At 39.7% G+C, this 22,105-nt stretch overlaps 1 protein-coding gene across 1 annotated transcript; it reads left to right on the top strand.

Annotated features, from left to right (window-relative positions):
- The first annotated feature begins 604 nt into the window (after window positions 1–604).
- On the top strand, window positions 605–15,778 carry LOC124880219 (G-protein coupled receptor 26-like). The gene is made up of 3 exons (XM_047385174.1): window positions 605–1,953; window positions 4,547–4,660; window positions 10,177–15,778. The coding sequence occupies exons 1-3, from the start codon at window positions 1,283–1,285 to the stop codon at window positions 10,412–10,414; spliced, it is 1,023 nt and encodes a 340-aa protein (XP_047241130.1). The 5' UTR covers window positions 605–1,282; the 3' UTR covers window positions 10,415–15,778.
- The last annotated feature ends 6,327 nt before the right edge of the window (window positions 15,779–22,105 follow it).

Genomic DNA, 22,105 nt, shown 5'->3' with positions numbered 1-22,105 from the left:
GATATTGGGTTTCAGAGCTTCTAAATAAACGTGTTCACTTTTTAAATAATCTTATTTCATTCAGAGTTCAAAAAGCCCTTAATTTTTTTTTCTGCTAGTTTTTATTGCAAAATGTGAACAAAAAAAATATTTTCTTAATGATACTTTACATATATAGTACATCTATATTATGTTTATCTATTAGACTGAGATACTGTGAGTATTGATGGAAAATCAGCATTTAATGTTCTATCAAACCGATAAAACACCCTAGAAATAGTTTATTGTTAAGGTTAAAATCCTTTTGCAACCTTTGCAAATTCTTTCCAGGAGATGGTAATTCTGCAAGGATTTAACTTTGTACAAAATCCACTCCATTTCAAATCCCATGTAGAGGGTGTTTTCTTACTTAACAGTAAGCAATGTATTAAAAATATAAACGTGTTGCTACTTTCTGTTTTGGGCCAGACAGAAATAACAATATACAACGTCAACTTGCAGATTTTTTTGGATGTTCTAATATTTTTACATACCAGAAACAAATAATGGTGCACTCTGAGTCCAGCGCTGATGTAAATCATTCATTGTGGGGAAACGACCCATTTGTTTGTGCCTGATCGCAGACTGCGCACCTTTGATGCCAAACTGGTCTCGAGTCAACCAGGAGCACATTGTTGGGTTTCTCTGCAACCTTCCTATATTCAGGATGTTTTTTAATAAAACAGCTTTTGAAATTGAACTCGAATTATTCCTCACGTTATTCGGTTTTCTGGGATGTTTGCGCAGTAAAATTAGACAAAAAGTGAGATCTCATGGAAACGTGTCACTCTCTTGGAGGTGAGGAGGATATTTTTATTTTTGAGACGGGGCTCTGATGCCTCTGGCTGTGATCGCCGTTTCTTCAAGTATTATGTAGGTCATTCACTTCAGTGGACATGCTGCTTACCACCCGGGTTCTCCTTTCAGTCCCCCACCAGTTCTGAACGAGTGGGCTGCCTGCTGCTGCTGAAAGGCATGCCTCGCCTCACTCTGCCACAGCTCTTCTCTCTGCTCTAAACTCGGGGTGTTAATGGGTACTAACTGGGAAGTGTGAGGTGGGGGATGCTGGCTGTGTTCAGCACGCTGGATAGCGCCCTGGGAAGTTGGAAGGACGCGCGGGCGCACCGGGATTTTAACTGAATTTAATCTGGGAGTCTGCTGGAGACATGAGCGGCGGCTGATCATGACTTGTTTCAGGTGCTTGTTTGCAGCCAACAGGCGCAGGTAACCTGAGAGGGTTATTTTTATTTCTCTCCTGTAAGACATGGACTTTGCTGAAATTCTCTTCGCTCTGTTCATCGTCGTGGTCGCGGTCGTGTCGCTGCTGTCAAACTTGTTAGTGCTGCTATGTTTCGTCCACAGCAGCGAGATCCGCCGGCAGGTGCCAGGCGTCTTCACCATGAACTTGTCCTTCTGCAACATCCTCATCACCGTGCTCAACATGCCGGCCACCCTGCTGGGGGTCGTCAGGAACCAGAAACCCTTCGGGGACTGCGTTTGCCACACGGTGAGCTTCCTGGAGACTTTCCTGACTGCAAACACCATGCTGAGCATGGCCGCGCTCAGCATCGACCGCTGGATCGCAGTAGTCTTTCCGCTCAGCTACGCCACCAAGATGCGCTACAAGGACGCGGTGATCATGGTAGGTTACTCCTGGCTGCACTCCTTCACCTTCTCCCTGACGGCGCTGCTCTTCTCCTGGGTGGACTACAGCGACGTGTACGCGTCCTGCACCCTGCAGCCCAGCGGGGGAGGCAGCGACAGAGTTAGGTTCACGATTTTCACCGTGGTTTTCCACGCCACCAGCTTCGTCCTGTCACTGCTCATCCTGTGCTTCACCTACCTGAAAGTGCTGAAAGTGGCCAGGTTTCACTGCAAGAGGATCGACATCATCACCATGCAGACTCTGTTTCTGCTGGTCGATATTCACCCAAGGTAACACATCTCACTTTATCACTTGTTATCTCAGCAAACTTGTCTTTCCAAATGTTTTTTACTAAAAGGTGGAAAGTATGGACTGCCATCCGTGCCACATTTCAAAAAATAACATCATATTCAATCATTCTGGAATGTACTATTATTTCAATTGTTTGGGTAATTCATTTTGAAGTAATTATTCTGTTAATTTTCAATTACTTCTCAGTTTATCAGCATTCTGTTGATCAGTTTATTTAGTCATCCTGTGTGTGTGAATCTTGGAGCATGTGGTTGTATGGATGGCTGCAGGTATGATTTTGTGTGGATTTTAGTTTTTTTTATTTTTATTACCTTACATAGAGTAGCACTTATAATTTCCATGTTTATTTTCTTTTTTAGTAAGAATAAAGGTAAATAATCTAATTTAATAAGTAAATCATCAAATAACTGTTTAAGATGCCTTTTAGTAAAAAAAAAAAGAGAATACATATATGTAATACATAAAAATAACTGTAATTATTCAATGAATATCCAAAACTGCAATAAATACAGAAATAAATACGTGTGTGCAACTAATATGTATCAGGTATGTTAGGTGACATCTAGATTTTAAAAATAAACAAGTAATAAATAAATATATACATATTACTTAAATGTGTCATTAATTAATAATTTGATTAATAATCAAATAAAAACTAATACAATAATTCATACATTAAATAGTATGTATTTTTTAAATGTTTTTTAAACCAGGAAAGGACTATTGACATCAAAGCCCTCTTTTACATGAGCACCTTGGCCAAAAGACACGTTTTTAGTGTTAAAAAAATAAAAATAAAACATTAGACATATATCAATCAAGACAATTAAAACATGCATCAAGACCAAAAACAGCATAAAGGTCTAAAACAGTTATAGATCATAAACCTTTGTAAAAGCACCTCCATCCAGATTATTTTAGGTTTTTAAGAAGAGGTTTAAACATGTTTAAAGCAACAGGCTCCTGAGGATTTCAGGAGTTCTTCTGGTTTTTTCCATGTAGAGGGCGTAGCATCCCTAAATAAATACTTCATTCATAGAGGTATTTATTTTATTTACAAAAAGCATATATTATTTAATTATTTTATTGTCATATCTTCAAGCACATTCTGAATGTATTTTCTCTGTTAGCTTTGCTAATCAAATTTAGTGGGCGGGGCCTTAATGTGGAAATGATAAAATGGTCAATAATAATAATAATGATAGTAAAATTTGTATCAGAATAATTCAAACCTAGTAGAATTGGTGTCCATGTTTTAGTATTACTGAAATATTAATGAACATTTCATTTAATAACAGTGGATTAGACTTTGATGTCTGATCTTTCAACCTTTTGTTGACCTGGACGTGAATGAGAAAATTCTGGGAATATTACAGTTTGATTTAGTATATTTGTTTTAAGGACACTGCTTTTTTTTTGGTTTTTTTTTTGCCTCAGACGAGTCATTTAGTCTTTTTAGGTCACCAGCCGCTCACCTAAAGTTGAAGCACATCCCAGGGTCCCCACTCACATGATGGCAGTGTGGACAACTCAGATGATGTCATGCGTATTACAGATTAAATAAGCGCCGCACGTGTGCTCTGCAAGGCTCCTCCCCTTTTGACCGGTTGTCCCTCTTTCTCAGGAGAACGGTAAAAGACCAGGCTGTGTGTGCGTCTGTCTGAGGCATGACTAAAGACAAAAACTGCGACTCAGTTCCCCGTCGATCATAGTAGAGGGCGGTCAATAGATTCAGTTCGTTGACGAATGGCACAACTCTGTCTGCTACAGGAATACTGACACAATTTATGGTGTAATAATTGTATATATATTCTTTAACAGTTACTTATTTTGTTAAATGAGTTACAAATTTAATAACTGAATTGTGCAATTCACTAATTATTTTCACATTTAAATACTGAGTGCCAATAAGTGGCACACTGTAATAAATTAATACATTAATTAATAATTAATAAATGAGTAAAGTCACCAATAAAGTTGATTTAAAAATAAATAGAATGTACAGGACACAGAGCATTTCCTTTAGAGCTCAATATTTCTATTTAGAACATGTTTTGTTAAATACTTACTTTTTAATTATCCATATACGTATTTAATTTCAATTTAACTTTGTTGATCACACGTTTAAGTAATACATTGATTATTTATGTATTGAATTTAGACACATGTGGGCCTCCATTAAATCTAATTTCAATTTTGTTTTACTCTAGATTTTTTTCAGTAAACAAATTGTTAGCTTTATTCCACATTATTTATTTATTGTGTAAACTGTGGCAGTTGTGGACCTGTTCATTACATTTAAGTATTCATTTATCTGTTATACAGTTGGATCTCCTTTGGACCTCTATAGTATCACTTTATTACATACAAGCAATCTTTTGATTACTTACGTGTTTATCATTTATTGATCTTGGGCCATTTTGGACCACCATGTTACATTTATTTAACAATTAATTGTTTTATTGACTGAGCCGCTTTTGGACCTCCATACTACATATGAATAATCTTCTATTTATTTATGTATTGAACTGTGGGACTTTTTGACTTTATTCTGCCCTTTACTGTTTGCAGCGTCAAACAAAGGTGTTTGGCTGAGCAGAAGAGGCGAAAGCAGAGAGCCACAAAGAAGATCAGCATCTTCATCGGCTCATTTATCATCTGCTTTGCTCCTTATGTAATTACAAGGTAAGTCTACTTGATGGGAACTCATAAATTATTTAATTCAGTGCAAAACCCCTGTGTGAGAGCTTTAAAAATTAACAACTAACCGCATGTAAATTAACAGCCTGCAGCTAGAACAGTTATCTTGATTTAGCCTGAATAGTCTCAGTGGTTAGTCATCCTCTCCCTGCAGACACCAACAGACAAACACCTCAAAGATCTGCCACAACATTAGACACAATTCAGAAGCTCACTCTCATACCTCATCAACCTGGATTATAGTCACCTAAAGTGGTGGTTGGCCCTAGACAGATAACCAAACTTATGCCCACTTTTCCAGACAAAGCCTATTTAACAAAAAGTTTTTGGGGCCTAGTTAAAGAACAATAAATTATTGATCAGATAATGATTTATCTAGATCAGGGTGGGTATTTAATTTTCCCAGAAATCTACCCGAGTAGCTTTGACTGGTTGGCTGTTTGGCTTAACTCAATTATTCTGAACACGTATTAGATAATAAACTCTGAACATGATTTTATCATTGCTGGTAATAGTATTAATTACAACTAAACAATTAAAATGAGACAAACCTTACAACTGAAATGTTATATTACCATACTCTAAATAAGAATATTTTATGAACAAGATCTTGTATTTCACTCTATGTTTATTTCGATCATATTAATTCAAGCTTTAATTCGACTTAAATTGTGATATCATTATTTCCAACGCTCAGTGCATCCCAAACACCCATTTATAACTGCCTAATTCTTGCAGGGTTGTGGGGGTCTGGTACTGGTCTTTATCAGTCATTGGGTGAAGGGCAGGATACACCTTGTACAAGTCACAAGTCCATCACAGGGCAACACAGAAAGACACAGGACAAACAACCAAACCGAACTTATCTTCTTGCAGCTTCGCCATATTTGAGCTTAGACTGCAAAACTGCAACGAGACTAAATTCTACTTTTCTGCACTCCTACAGGCTCCAAGTACACAACAAAATGTATTTAAAGGCTAAAAGAGTGGATTTTGCATGATATGTCCCCTTTAAAACAACTGTAAACAGTGTACAATAATTCAGTAAATGTATGTTGAAATACAGTACAGACCAAAAGTTTGGACACACCTTCTCATTCAAAGAGTTTTCTTTATTTTCACGACTATAAATATTGTAGCTTCACACTGAAGGGATCAAAACTATGAATTAACACATGTGAAATTATATACTGAACAAAAAAGTGTGAAACAACTGAAAATATGTCTTATATTCTAGGTTCTTCAAAGTTGCCACCTTTTGCTTTGATTACTGCTACGCACACTCTTGGTATTCTGTTGATGAGCTTCAAGAGGTAGTCACCTGAAATGGTTTTCCAACAGTCTTGAAGGAGTTCCCAGAGATGCTTAGTACTTGTTGGCCCTTTTACTTTCACTCTGCGGTCCAGCTCACCCCAAACCATCTTGATTGGGTTCAGGTCTGGTGACTGTGGAGGCCAGGTCATCTGGCGCAGCACCCCATCACTCTCCTTCTTGGACAAATAGCCCTTACACAGCCTGGAGGTGTGTTTGGGGTCATTGTCCTGTTGAAAAATAAATGATGGTCCAACTAAACGCAAACCGGATGGAATAGCATGCCGCTGCAAGATGCTGTGGTAGCCATGCTGGTTCAGTATGTCTTCAATTTTGAATAAATCCCCAACAGTGTCACCAGCAAAGCAACCCCACACCATCACACCTCCTCCTCCATGCTTCACGGTGGGAACCAGGCATCTAGAGTCCACCCTTTCCCCTCTTCTGCACTGCACAAAGACACAATGGTTGGAACCAAAGATCTCAAACTTGGACTCATCAGACCAAAGCACAGATTTCCACTGGTCTAATGTCCATTCGTTGTGTTCTTTAGCCCAAACAAGTCTCTTCTTCTTGTTGCCTGTCCTCAGCAGTGGTTTCCTAGCAGCTATTTTACCATGAAGGCCTGATTCACACAGTCTCCTCTTAACAGTTGTTCTAGAGATGTGTCTGCTGCTAGAACTCTGTGTGGCATTGACCTGTTCTCTAATCTGAGCTGCTGTTAACCTGCGATTTCTGAGGCTGGTGACTCGGATGAACTTATCGTCTGCAGCAGATGTGACTCTTGGTCTTCCTTTCCTTGGGCGGTCCTCATGTGAGCCAGTTTCTTTGTAGTGCTTGATGGTTTTTGCGACTGCACTTGGGGACACTTTCAAAGTTTTCCCAATTGTTCGGACTGACTGACCTTCATTACTTAAAGTAATGATGGCCACTCGTTTTTCTTTACTTAGCTGCTTTTTTCTGCCATAATACAAATTCTAACAGTCTATTCAGTTGGACTATCAGCTGTGTACTTTATCCACCTCCTGCACAACACAACTGATGGTCCCAACCCCATTTATAAGGCTTGAAATCCCACTTATTAAACCTGACAAGGCACACCTGTAAAGTGAAAACCATTTCAGGTGACTACCTCTTGAAGCTCATCAACAGAATGCCAAGAGTGTGCGGAGCAGTAATCAAAGCAAAAGGTGGCTACTTTGAAGAACCTAGTATATAAGACATATTTTCAGTTGTTTCACACTTTTTTGTTCAGTATATAATTCCACATGTGTTAATTCATAGTTTTGATGCCTTCAGTGTGAAGCTACAATATTTATAGTCATGAATAACAACTCTTTGAATGAGAAGGTGTGTCCAAACTTTTGGTCTGTACTGTATATTGTGCTTTTCCTGCTTATCTCAATCTAATGTGGTACTAATGCAGAGAAAGCACCCGTTCCCATTGACTGGACATGCAAATAACAGATAGAATATCTCATTAGGGCCCAACAGCAGATATGTTTTTTCTGATGTTGTTGTGCCCCTACAGGCCATGCCTCCTGGGCAGAAAGCCATATTAGCCATATCAAAACAACTCTATTAGTAGTGTGCTTTTAACACTGAAACACAGACCTAAAAACATGTTTACAGTACAAACTGCCTCAGCCAGAAGAGGTGTTGAAGATACATGAGCTTGACATTTCGGGTGTGTGCACACATATGGGAGGAAGGATGGAGGACACGTTATCAGGAAAACACATTTCCCCCTGACTTGTTGAAGTGCATAACTTCCTGACCCAGTGGAAGCCTCCAGCTGAGACCTTAATATCTCATCTGGATCAGGCCTGCGCTGGTAAATTGCAATAATCTCCAACCTAATTGCACCCGTATGATCCAATTTCATTTTAGTGGCACATCATCAGAGAAGCAGAGAAAAAGGAAACTTTTCTGGAAACTACAACAGAGTTGTGCAGGAAATCATGGCTTTCATGGTGCACACTTGGTTTATTCTATTTTTTTGTCGTTATTGCTTCATGTTAAATAGCTCATGTTGATTTACTGAATATTGTTTTTAAACTTACTTACTAGCTAAAATGAAGTCTGTGCTGATTTAAATTTTTTTTTCAGGGAATTACAATCCCTTGCAAAAGTATTTACACCCCTTAAACATTTTCCAATTTCATCAAATTATACCCACCAACCTAAATGTTTTTTTTCTTTTTTAGGGGGTGGGAGTTTCAGACACCTGGCCTTTATGGTTAAGGGGCAGGAAGACTGCCATTGTTGAAAGAAACCCAGAACATTCTCAATACTAGTTTACAACAAGGTGACACAGCAATGGTGGTTGTGGCAGTATCATGGTGTGGAGATGCTGTTCTTCAACAGGGTCAGGGAAGCTCATGAGAACTGATGTAAAGATGGGTGGAGCTAAAATACAAGAACATCCTGGAAAAAAAGCTGTTAAACGTTGCAAAAGACCTGAGATTAGGAGAGATTCTCCTCAACAGCCCTAAACATAAAACCAGAAAAACATTGTTCAGAATGAAGCATATTCGTCTGCTATGATGAGCCAATAAAAGCCCAGACCTAAATCCAATTGAGAATCAATGGCAAGGCTTGAAAATGTATTTATTTATTCTCAATCCAATCTGAGCTTGAGATATTTTGCAAAATGAATAGTAAAAATTAACCCAGCAACACTTGAAATTCTAAGGAAATAATTATTAAAATAACAATAAATTTGTTTCCTCAGTATTTTAAGTGTTGCAGGATACTTCACCTCACCAGATCTTTGTCCCTCAACATGCACCTTGAAAGAAGGTAAAGTTGTGCCAGAAGTTTTGTGCCAGACACCTTTTTTTCAATTCAATTCAATTCAGTTTATTTATATAGTGCCAATTCACAACAAATGTTGTCTCAAGGCACTTCATAACAGTCAGGTTCATACATTCCAATTAATTCTAAACCATTGAACAGTGCAGTCAGATTCAGGTATTTATTCAAATTGGATACAACGTTTTTCTGTCTAAGGAAACCCAGCAGATTGCATCCAGTCAGTGACTTGTAGCAGTCACTCCTCCTGGATGAGCATGTAGAGACAGTGGACAGTCACTGGCGTTGAGTTAGCAGCAATCCCTCATACTGAGCATGCATGTAGCGACAGTGGAGAGGAAAAACTCCCTTTTAACAGGAAGAAACCTCCAGCAGAACCAGGCTCAGTGTGAGCGGCCATCTGCCACGACCGACTGGGGGGTTTGAGAGAACAGAGCAGAGACACACAAAGAATACAGAAGCACTGATACAGGAGTACTTTCTATGGGAAGGAAAAGTAAATGTTAGTGGATATAGCTCCTTTAATAATTTCATTTAGAAAGAAAGAACAGATAAACTCTGAGCCAGTTTTCAAGGTAAGAGTCTGAAAGAGAGCACACCTTTGAGTCTCTCGATGTAAAAAACTGCTGCAGCAAAAGATGGTTCTACAAACACATATTTCAGATTTTAATTTGTGAAAGATTTTCAAAACCATGCACTACTGTGTGCTAGTCTGTCAAATAAAATCCTAATAAAATGCATTATGTTTGTAGTTGTAATGTAACAAAATGTGAGAGTTTAATTTTTTGTACAGCACTGTAACAAACAATCTTATTTATAAACTTAATTTTAATTTATCAATTGACCATTAAAAAGTCATATAGGTTGTCCTACCCTGCATCGCAGTGCAGGTGTATCCAGATTTCCCTCTATTACATCTTATGTGGGATCCTCAGATTTTGAAGGTTGAGGGTTCAATTCCAGATTCCTCACTTATTGTTGACACCTCGGCCAAAGCACCCAACCATAGGTTGCTGCTGATCTGTGTGTTTGGAACTTGTAGTGTAAAAGCTCTTTGAGTGGTCAGTACAACTGGAAAAGTTCTAAATGTGTTCAGAAGATTTTACATTTGTTGTAAATTGCATGGATTAAGGAAACATATGGGGGTAAGGCCCCAAAACAGGATCTAGATGAGGGGTCAACATCCTCCTATACTGGACCCTGATTCAGTTAAATAAACTTTGTACCTAAAAACCTGAGAAACATGAAGGATTTGACCAGAAAATTGGAACAAAAGGAATAAAAAAGATGGATTGTTTTTTAAAGGTGTGACATTAAATCCCCTAAGTGGACAATTATCTGCTTGTCTAATTAGTGCAAACTTTATCTCTTCTCAGGTTGGCCGAACTTCTCCCATTCGTAGACATCAACCGCCACTGGGGAATCATCAGTAAGTGCCTGACATACAGCAAGGCTGCGTCCGACCCATTTGCCTATTCGTTGCTGCGTCAGCAGTACAGAAAAGTCTTGGTTACAGTCGTCAACAAGGTGCTACGCCGTGACCTGTACCCTTCATCGGGCCACAACAGCTCGTTGGACACGGAAAACGACTACTGTCTTCAGAGAATCAGTTAATGAGAAATGTGACAGATATGGACGAGACAGATACTTTCCGGCAGAGAAAGTGGGCCCCAAATAAAGATTGGCTCAAGAAGAGCAGGTGGGCGGGTGGAGGAGACGGAGTGAGGAGAGAGAGACTACAAGGTATTGTTAGGGAGGGGAGAGGAGAGTGGAGATAAAGGGGACAGATTGTGGGTGGAGGGCGAGGAAGGAGCAAAAAAAGAAATGAAGTGGGTGGAGAGGAATGGAAAGGCAGGGGTGAGTGGGAGGATGGACGGGCAGAGATATGAAGCAGGGAGAAGTAATGTAGGGGAGACAGGTGAGGAGCGGTAGGATGGTTTTGGTAAACAGCAGGGTCTGCGATTCATCAACCACAGCAAATCATACAGAAACCAACCCCCCCCAGGTTCTTGCTTGCTTCTGGAAACCTTCAGAGAACGGACACACTAGGACACGTACTGACTCGTTTGGGCTAGAAAGCTTCTCAGTGTCCCGTCAGTCACTGAATATGGATGCACTTTGTCTAAGAACATTTCCTTAAACTTCTGTAGTTACAGGAGACAGAAACTCTTAGCTTTTGCAGGATGAGCCTGGTGATATTTTATATTGTTGTTACTGTCAACAAGTTTCACAACAAGGTAAAATTATAAAAGGTGTTACTTTGTCTCTCAGTACTTTACAGTTTCCACACAGCATGTCTATTTTGGGCCGCATTGGAGTGGCTAAAGGGGAGAAATTCTGATCCCCAACCAGAATCAAAGAAAAAAATGGTGCAGCTGAATGGTCAATAAATGGTAAACGGACTGAATTTATATAACGCTTTTCCAGTCATATTGACTACCCAATCACATTCATACACTGATAGGCAGATAAGTAGGCCACATATGCTCACTAATCTACCTCTGGAGTCCTGAAAGACCAATCTTAAGGCCAGCAACTGTTTTTCTTCTGTAGAAAATGTGACTCATTATATTTTGTGATTTTGTTTTATTACCTTCTCTGCAGTTATCAATGCCCAGATCTACCAAACAACGAAAAGCCTAACATTTAACTGGGACCAGATGCATCAAGTTTGCAATAGGTGTGTAACATTTAATGTGAGTGAGCACAAAGTAAGAATTTTAAATATTTCTCACCTGGTTTTCAAACCCTGTATTTGAATCACATGTATTGATCCCGATGATTTTAAAACTGTACAGTACCTTGCAAAAATATTCACTCCCCTTGAGCTTTTTTCCATTTTGTCATGCTGTAATGACAAACTTAAATGTATTTTATTAGGGATTTATGTGATGGACCTACACAAAGTAGTACACATCTAGAGACTGAAAACTTTGCCAATTCTTGATAGCTTGAGCTTGGTCAGATTGGATGGAGAGCAACTGTAAACAACATTTTCCAGTCCTGCCATGGATTCTCAGTTGAATTTAGGTCTGAATTTTGACTGGACCCTTCTAAAGCATGAATATGGATCATCCCAAGTCTTTTGCAGCTTCTTACAGGTTTTGCTTCAGCAATGCCCTGTATTTAGCTCTGTCCATCATCCCATCAACTACACAGCATGAGACTGCCACCATCATGTTTCACTATCAGGATGGTGTGTATTGTTAGTTTCCTCTACTCATAAGCATCTTGCATGTAGTCCAAAAACTTACAAGTTTGTTTTCATCTGCACTGAGCAATTTTCTTCCACATGTTTCTCCTACATCACTTTTGGCAAACTTCAAACAAGACTTTGTTAAGCTTTCTTTCAACAATAGCCTCCATAAGTGTCAAAAGTGCAGACAAGTGCAGACAGGCAGTCAGAAATGTTTTATAAAAAGAACCTGGGCGTGGTTTAGAAGGCAGTCATGGATGTGGCATGGACAGGCATGGCATAGTAAACAGTATACTCCAGCATGGAGTAAACAAATCGGAAGAGTAGATATAGGGCATGACACAGGTGGAAACAGTGAGACTGATGGGCATGGAGCAGGTGAACTGAATGAAGCTGACTATGGTCTGACAGTAGCAGGGAGTGGTAACCGAAACATGACTGGAGCTAAGGACCAAAGGAAAATCTTGCATCAAAATGCACAAAACACAAAACAAGTAAGAAACAAAATCTAAAGGAATAAAACTACAGCACCACCTGGAAAACACAAACAGATAAGAGGAAAAACCCAAAACAAAACTCAAACACCTACAAATCATGACCCGTAAGGGCCAGATTTCTGGAGTGTATAACTAATAGTTGTCCTGTCAACATTTTCTCCAATCTGAGCAGTGGATTTCTGCAGCTCCTCCAGAGTGACCAAGGCTTTTTCGCTGCTTGGCCGATTGCCTGTCAGCTTAGCCATGTGTTGGTAGGTTTGCAGCTATTTTCACATGGTGAATTAAACAGAGCTCTATGTGATGTTCAATTTGGGGTGTTGTTTTATAACCTTACTCTGCTTTAAACGTATCCACAACATTCTCCTGTCCTTTCTGCTGTGTTCCTTGGTCTTCATGATCCTGTTTGTTGTTCTCCAATAAACCTCTCAGGTTCTACTGAGATTTAATTAGATGCAGACATGGACTTTGGTTCTCTTATTTACTAAGTAGCTGACCTGTGAAGATAATTAGCCAAACTGCAATTCTATTCTGGGGAATCAGAGTAAAGGGGGCTTAATAAAAATGCACACCAGACTTTTCAGATTTTGTTAATGAACAAATGTGAAAACTATATATCCTTTTCCTTCTTCACAATTATGAATGACTTTGTGTTGGTCTATAATATAAGCTAAAAATAAAAACAATACAGTGACATTTCTGGCATTGCAAGGCACTGTACATGCTTGTACATGACTTCTTATCTCTAATCATGCTGGTGCACTTCCTCCCACGGTAAATTACTGTTGGCACAACAGATTAATTATGTATGACAATGAAAGCAACTGCAAAAAGACGTGCAATTTTGCTAATTTTAACACCCAACTGATAAGCAGCGAACACTAAATCTGTTTCATTTTTGTGCTCAGTCATTTCTGAACATTCACAGTAAAGGAACATATATGAATATATGAGTATATGAATAAAATACTGCAATGGACTGGTGACCTGTCCTCTCGCCCGTAGACTGCTGGAGATAGGCACCAGCTCCAACGTGGCCCACTATGGAATACGTGCTATAGAAGGTGAATGAATGAATGAATGAATGAATAAATGAATAAATGAACGAATAAAATAAAGGCCTGATGTTGAACCAAAGGGGAAAGAGAAGTATCAACATACTCAAAGACTACAATAGGAATGAGCCAGGTATATATTAATATCATGAAATTACCTAATTTTATTTATTCTGAATTTTGTTTTGTTATCTAAGCACATTTCTTCAATTTTAACCTGATTTCCGCAGACTTTAATTTCTCTAAGAACCTCTGTTCATTTAGCTTAAGGAACATGTGATGGAGGAACCTTCTTATTGCATACACATATTCATCCGGCCCGTGTCAAAAGTCTAAATACTGTAAAAGCTGACTTTGTTTTGACTAAATTCACTTTAAACAGTGCCCCTTCACATTTATTCGCATTCATTGTAAAGATGGGTACCATCCTTAAAATTAGTTTTTGTTGCAGTATCTTAATCTCACACAGGAAAATCCAACATTTCATTTGGAGAACATTTATTAAATTAGAAAAGAAAACTATACCAGTGCCACCCCAACCACTTACTATAAAAAATGTAACTGATTATGTAGTTTTTGTTCTCTAGTTTTCAATCAATCAGGGTGTCTAGGAATTTTTAATCATTCATCCAAGACTTCCTGTTGCCCTTGGTTACAACCATGCTGCGACACTTAGGCCAATTATTCTTAGCTACTCTTAAAATGGTAAAGACAAGATGCAGATGTTTGCTAAACTTCATATCTTCTCACCTACCCTTATATCTACAGTCAGAGCAATAATCCGTTGGCCTTTAGAAGTCACATAATTAATAGGGTCCAGAATACTTCAGTGTGGTTTAAACTTAGTAAAAATAAAGCTGTTCTGTTCTAATTGTTATTTTTAAGGATCCTGTTGTGACCCAGATGCAGACAGGCACAAAGTTTAAATTTACTGTACTTACACTGTTTATATTTGTGATGCAGCTGCCAGCGAGGGAGTATACAATCCAGGTAATTGAAAATTAGCTGACTTCTGAAGAAAACTATTTGCACTGAATTTTATTTACAGGTATTGAAGTACATGGGGGCTGAGTTCAAATGTACCTGTGTCACTTTTCAGATTTGTAATTATAAAATATTTGGCAAACCATGAAATTTATTTCCACTTTACAAATATACACAGCTTGTTTTGGTCTATTACATAAAATATTAATAAAATATATTGAAGTTTGAGGTTATAATATGACAAAAATTATTTTATCGTTTTTCAATGCACTGTATATGTTGAGGCCATGTCTTCAGTTTAAGTTTTGCACTACATTTCAGTTGTGACCTTATGATTGTGCTCTCCAGGAGGCAACAGTAACATGAAGTTTTCACAGCTCATTTTAATTTCTCGTGGCCTCAGAGCCTCGTAATTCCTTCAACCCCAAACCTCTGTGATCCGAAACACAGAACGATTGATCAGGTGACCTCATCCAAATCGGAAAGTACGTACACGCATCCGTGAATTCTGGAAAGCATGCTGAAAATAATGTGGCGAAAACACTTGATGAAATTAAAATCAATCAACTGATGCACAAACAGTTTGTATTTTTTCATGGACTTTGTTGACAGTGAAAAACTCCTGCACATCACCAGACTCACTCTTCGAAGTACCAGTTAGCAGCTGAATGTACTAGATAGCCCACTTCTAACTGAGATGTATTTGTCCAAACAGCCTCTGTTTATTGCCAGTTGACTGGTTCCTATGGACATCAACGCAAGCTGAGTGACGTATTTTGCACTGTACTGTACAGGAGCAGCTTCTTGTCTAGACTGTTGAGGACAAACTCGATGTAGCACAGCCATGGTCTCTCTAAGTGCTTTAAATTACACTGTTTTTGTGTAGTGTTTGTGCCAAGTTTATATATAACTGACGCTTTTCAGCCCGTTATACTATTACAGCGGCTGCTTTGTTTAGTTAATTTAGATGTGTTTTACCCACATGAATATTTTCCCTACTGTGAGCCACTTGCTATTCTCTGAACGAGTGATTATTGGACTATGTGCAATAAAAACTGTTAATTCTAAAGCTGCCACAATTGGGTTCAAATGTTTGAATTAATGAGTTCCACATTTACCTGACCAAGATGTCTAAAAAGATATGAAATCCTCCTTGATTTTAGAACCCTAATCTCAAACTAAAAAACAGAAAAACTCAAAGCTGCATTGTTGCATATTGATTTTGTGAAGAAAAATATCCATGTTAAGAAAAATAAATGTTCCAATAAAACTCAGGGTCCGGTTGTTGGGCGTCTGATCTCTCTAGATCATCCAGAGTTAAAGGTCCTCTCTTGGGATCTCTTTTCTTCAGACCACTGCACCAGTTTTCTAATGCATTTAGGCTTGGGACCTGAGAAAACCATGGAAGAAGGTTGTTTTTTTAGCCATTTTTGTGTTGCTTTAGCCATTAATTTGAATCTTTATCCTATCGAAAGAACAATGAACAATGATGAATCGTTTCTAGTTTACTGCTAGAGTTCACCATATTTTCTAAATTTTAAATGTCCTGATTTTTCAAAGAGTTCATGATGCAATATATTCAAACATTCCCACAGCATCACAGATCCCCCACCCTATGTAATAATGGGGCTAAGGTGCTTTTTTACATATTTATCCTTTGTTTCACACTAAGCGTAGTGTTTGTTGCCAAAAAGTTGAATCTCATTTCATCTGACTAAATCACACTATTTCAGTCAATGTTCACTGGAGTGTACCCTTTTGTCCCTTTGTAGACTGCTGTTGTAAATTTGCTGCAAACCACCACACAGGCAAGGCAGCAAATGTATACCACTAATGGCTGATCATGTCCATGCAGCATGCCATCTGGTGGTCAGAATGATCCCAGAATGTGTAATTTAGCTAAGCCTGCAGCTACTTTCTGTGCTGTAGTCAGAATGCTGAACTCTACTTAACTTGCCATCTGATAGTGAAAAAACATTAATTTACATATATAGTTGTAAATACATTCAAGCAGTAAGTGGTTAAGTGAATGTCAGATGTTTATGCTAATGTGCCTGGACAAACTTGAGTTTTTTCAGCCTTGCTTGCCACAGTTCCAGGTGTTTCATACATCTGAACTATTGCCTGTTTCTTCTTCTGACCAGCTTTGACCAGATAAATGTTTTTATAAAAAGAACCTGTAGATATGGGCAAGTTTAGGAAAGGGGTTGTTTTGTTGTAAATTTGCCCTGACTTTTGAAGATCAACACATATCTGCCTAACTTCACTGGCATGTTGTCTTGTCTTTCTCGTTTTGAAGAGTGGCGCAGTTGGTAGCACTGTTGCATTGCAGCTAGATGGTCCTAGATTCACTTCCAGCTGGGGGTCTTTCTGCATGGAGTTTGCATTTTCTCCCTGTTCATGCGTGGGTTCTCTCCGGGTTCTCCGGTTTCTTCACACAGTCCAAAAACATGACAGTTAGGTCAATTAATCTCGCTATATTGCCCATGGGTGTGTGCATGTTTGTTCTGTGGGTCTCTGTGTTGCCCTGCGAAGAACTGGTGACCTGTCAAGGGTGTTTCCTGTCTCTCGGCTGTAGACCGCTGGAGATGACCCTCATGACCTTGTACAAAGGGGCAGGTATAAAAAACAGATGGAAACAAGAAGTCATGGATTATTAAATATAGGTTCCTAGACACTTTAACATTCAGACAGTGAAGTATAAATGACAAAACTTTTTTTATTTTAATAGTTAGAGGTGCCACTAGCTCTAGTATTAATATTTTTATAAAAATAATATATCTAAATACTCTTACATTAAAAGTCTGGATTAAGAAATGGTTATGCTACTAAAAAAAGATGAATATTTTTTTCTGCAACTTTACTGGGCAGTTATAGAAAGTTTGGTCAAAGCTGTATTTTATTTAAAGGTTTAATTTAGAATTTGTATATTTTGTCATTTGAATTGAAAGTGAAATTGGCTATTTCAAATGTTTTAAGGAGGAAATTAGGGACAGGATTGGCACTATACCATGTCTGAAATTGAATTTTTACCAATGTGAAAAACACTGAAAGAGAAATATGACTCATAAGTCTCTTTGGAAGTGTTATGGATTCACCCACATCTTCATGTCGCTTGCATTTAGTCCTCTTTATAATGTTGAGGACACAAAAATAGCTGCAATGTTATAAGAGAAACTTCCACTCCAATATTATGCATATTCCCAAGTTTAATTACAAAGTTAGGTCAATGTTCTTTTCATCAGTTAGTTTATTCTAACTCACTAATGGATCTGGCTTAATTTCAGGCAAACCAGACAGACATTAATTATTCACAGTGTTAAGTGAAGGAAGCTCAGTACTTTTTTGCGACTCACTCAAACACCCAAAGCCTCTGAATTCATGTAGTTTGTGCTGGAAAGCAGCTCAGGGTTGAACCGAAGCCAGAGCTCGGCTATTTTAACACATCATAATTAACCCCAATCATCTGAGCCTGATAAAGGAGAAGCTGGTAATTAAAACCGCTCAAATAGAAAATGTATGCAATGCAACACACGTGTTGTAGACACCCAAGTTTAGAAAGATGGAAGTGACTAACCCTTTCAGCATAAGTTAGAATTAAAAAATAAGTTTCTCCTCGCTTTACTTGTCAACAATGACAAGCCTACGCAGACTAAGTTTTAAACCTTTATCCTCATTCATCTTAGGCTTTACTCTCTTCACATTTATCTGCCCTACCTCCAGTGGATGAGGCCAAACTTCTGTTACAGTCACAAACTTTGGTGGATTTTATAGAGATTTTATGTAAGGGACCAAAGAACATTAACCAGCATCATGAAGATAAATGATCACACCAGACAGGTCAGGGAGAAATTTGTGGTGAAGGTTAAAGCATGGTTAGGTAAATAAAATATCCCTATAGCTTTGAACATCTCACACAACATTGTTCAATCCATCATCTGAAAATAGAAAAGGGATGGTAAAACTTGAAAGACACGGCCATTAAGCTGAAAATGCCAATGTAGAAGGAAAACCATTAGATGTTGTATTTGTAATTTGCCACCAACAATGTAGGAGACACAGCAAACATGTGGAAAAGTGGCTCTGGTCAGATGAGACCAAAACTGTACTTCATACAAAACACTGTGTGTGAAGACAAACTAACCCTGTGCATCACACTGAACACACCACCCTAACAGTGAAACATGGTGGTAGCAGTTTGATGCTGTGAGGATGTTTATTTTCTGGTGAGAGTTGATTGCAAGATGGATGGAGCTAAACACAGGACCCTCCTGGACAAATACCTGCTGGAGGCTGCAAACCACTTGAAACTGGGCTGGAGATTCATCTTCAATGAAGACAGCGACAATAAATGTACAGCCAGAGCTTTAATGGTATGGTTTAGATTAAAGCATATTCATGTGTTAAAATGGCCCAATTCAAGTCTTGGTTTAAATCTAATTGGGAGTCAGTGGCTGGGAAATTGCTGTTCACAGATGCTCTGGAGAGCATCTGTGAACAGCAATTTCACAGATGATGTTCACGGATCCACTCTATTTAGAAGAACCCCTCCTTTGACCACCTTAATGTGGTGGAGGGGTTTGAATGCTCGAATGATCCTAGAGGCTATGTTGTCTGGGGCGTAAATGCCCCTGGTAGGGTCTCCTAGGCAAACAGGTTCTGGATGATGGTTCAGACAAAGAGCGGTTCAAGACACCTTCATGAGGACCACACAATTGAGGCACGTGACGTTGCCCAGTACGACGGAGCCGGGGTCCCACCCTGGAGCCAGGCCTGGGGTTGGGACTCATCGGAGAGTGCCTGGTGGCTGGGTTGCTCCTCGCAGGACACGGCCGGTCCAAGCCCGAACGAGAGACAAACGAGGTACAAAGAGGTTCGGGCAGCGGACAAAGGTGGAGACCTCGACGGCCCGATCTCCGGATGCTTAGGCTGGCTCTAGAGACGTGGAATGTCGCCTCGCTGTGGTGGATGGAGCCTGAGCCTATGCGGAAAGTTGAGAGATATCGACTAGAAATAGTCGGGCTCACCTCCACGCACAGTGAGGGCTCTGGAACCCATCTCCTCGAGAGGGGCTGGACTCTCTTTTACTCTGGAGTGGCCTGTGGGGAGAGGCAGCGAGCTGGGGTGGGTTTGCTTGTTGCCCCCCAGCTCAGCCTTCACATGTTGGGGTTTACCCCAGTGGATGAGAGGGTCGTATCCCTGCCCCTTTGGGTCGGAGACAGGTCTCAGAATTTTGTTTCGGCCTACGGGCCGAGCGGTAGTGCGGAGTACCCGGCCTTCTCTTCCTGTCTGTCATATATCCCCTCCTGGGGACTCCGTTAGTTTGCTGGGGGACTTCAATGCCCACGTGGGAAACAACAGTGACACTTGGAGAAGCGTGATTGGGAGGAATGGCCTCCCCGATCTGATTCCAAGTGGTGTTTCATTATTGGACTTCTGTGCTAGTCACGGATTGTCCAAAATGAACACCATGTTCAAGCATAAGGGTGTTCATCAGTGCACTTGGCACCAGGACACCCTAGGCAGGAGGTTGATGATCAACTTTGTTGTTGGGTCTTCAGACCTTCGGCCGCATGTTTAGGACACTTGAGTGAAAAGAGGGGCTGAGCTGTCCACTGATCACCACCCGGTGGTGAGTTGGATCCGCTGGAAGAGGAGAAAGCCGGACAGACTTGGCAGGCCCAAGCACATGGTGAGGGTCTGCTGGGAACGTCTGGCGGAGCCCTCGGCCAGGGATGTATTCAACTCCCACCTCCGGCAGAACTTTGACCAGATTCCAGGGGAGGTTAGAGACACAGTGCGAGTGGACAATGTTCTCCGTGTCTATTGTTGACGCTGCTGCCCGTAGCTCTGGCCATAAGGTCTGTGGTGCCTGTTGTGGGGGCAATCCTCAAACCTGGTGGTGGACATTGGCCGTAAGGGATGCTGTCAAACTGAAGAAGGAGTCCTATCGGCTGTGGTTGGCTTGTGGGACTCCTGAGGCGGCTGAGGGTTACCGTGAGGCCAAGCGTGCAAACCGTCTGGTTACTGGTTACTATATAGTGCAAAGCCGGTAGAGTTCTGGTAGAGACATACCCAAAATGTCTCGCAGCTATAAATGTAGCAAAATGTGGTTAGAGTCAGAGTGGCTGAATTCAAATGCATGCCACACTTTTCAGATTCCCAGTCATATACCATTAGGAAACCGTGTATCATTTTAAACAATGTAGTGCTGCTGATGTTAGTACTGCTGCCATGCAGCAAAAAGGTCCTGGGTTTGGATCCCAGCCTGGGATCCCTACATGTGCTGGTTCTCAGTAAAATACACTGACATTTGTGGTTTGGATGTGAAAAAATTTCAAAAAGTTAATGAGGTATAAAAAACTTTTGCAGTGTGTTTTCCTTATATGAGTGACTCAGCCTATTCCGACAGATCCCAAAAAAAAAATTCTCAGCATCATCACACATGTGCGATTACAAACATTCTTTGCAAGTACAAGCAAGCATTTACCCAGAATTATCTCCCCCTGGTAGATTTCCTTCCCTTCAGTTTCTGGGTTAGGCTGCAATTTGCATAATGCATGAAAATGTTAAGGATCTAATCAAAATTCCTGATTTAGATGAAGGATGCGGCGGTTTTTTTACCCCTTGCTCTAACTCTGACTGTACCAACCTCCTTCTGCATGTCTGCCCTCCTGCCTCCAAACCTGATGAATATTCACTCTCTACCATTATGCAAATCAGATCTGCTCAGCTTGAAAAGGAGACCTTATAATTAGTTGAAAAGGTATAACGTGTTCACTTAAAAAAAGCTATTACAGCATCTCATCATGTCTGGGATTTTCCAGAAGTCATTGATGTGGGATGTAAAGATGCTCAGCTAATGCACATGTAAATGAAGTGGGTGGTAATCAGGCCTGCTGATAACAACCCTGTCTCACTCTGAAAAATATATAATTACTCTTATGCAAAGTTTAGCACCGTCTCAGTGTTAAAAGGCTCTCCTTGATAGACATTTTTGTGCTTTTGTTTCTGTCCAAATACTTCTATTTTAATTTGGAAGTACAACAACAATCCACGTTACAGGAATAATTTGAGAAAATATTCTGGTTTTGCTGGTAATATGTTGCTGCAGTAGCAAAAACACGTCAGAAACAGGAAGGACAATTAAAGATAATTTACGTCGAAGCCAGAAGAGTAATTAATGACTTTTTATTTGTAATACTCTTCCGGAATTAGACCTTCCAGAATATGTATTGCTGTCCAAATGAACTGAATCACGCCTTATACTATGTTTCAAGGCAGCCATTAGTTTGTGTAGTCTTTTAAAGGAGTCTTCATCTGTAGTTATTAAAGTTTTCTGAAGGTCACTTAATGTTTCTTTGTATTTTTTATGCTTCACCACAAATTTACATGCCAGTACCTGAGCATTTTCAGAAGAAGTATTTTTGTGTTAGATGCACTCAACTCACATGTCTTAATCATTCAGGTATAAAAAAGCATTAATTAGCAGTTTTATACCAACAAGGTGTTAAACAGTGGTAAACCTTCACAGGGGATTACTCCAAGAGCCAATCAATGACTCATCCAGGTCACA

The sequence above is a fragment of the Girardinichthys multiradiatus genome, chromosome 14 (assembly GCF_021462225.1).
Source record: "Girardinichthys multiradiatus isolate DD_20200921_A chromosome 14, DD_fGirMul_XY1, whole genome shotgun sequence".
Classification (NCBI taxonomy): Eukaryota; Metazoa; Chordata; class Actinopteri; order Cyprinodontiformes; family Goodeidae; genus Girardinichthys; species Girardinichthys multiradiatus.
Note: the sequence above shows the minus strand (reverse complement) of the source record. Positions and strands in the feature narration are given on the sequence as shown.

What these genes read in the sequence shown, in the direction of transcription:
- LOC124880219 (XM_047385174.1), top strand. Translation starts at nt 1,283, where the DNA reads ATGGACTTTGCTGAAATTCTCTTCGCTCTGTTCATCGTCGTGGTCGCG. An exon ending in CTGGTCGATATTCACCCAAG is followed by an intron (nt 1,954 to 4,546) that starts GTAACACATCTC and finishes TACTGTTTGCAG; the next exon opens with CGTCAAACAAAGGTGTTTGG. An exon ending in GCTCCTTATGTAATTACAAG is followed by an intron (nt 4,661 to 10,176) that starts GTAAGTCTACTT and finishes ATCTCTTCTCAG; the next exon opens with GTTGGCCGAACTTCTCCCAT.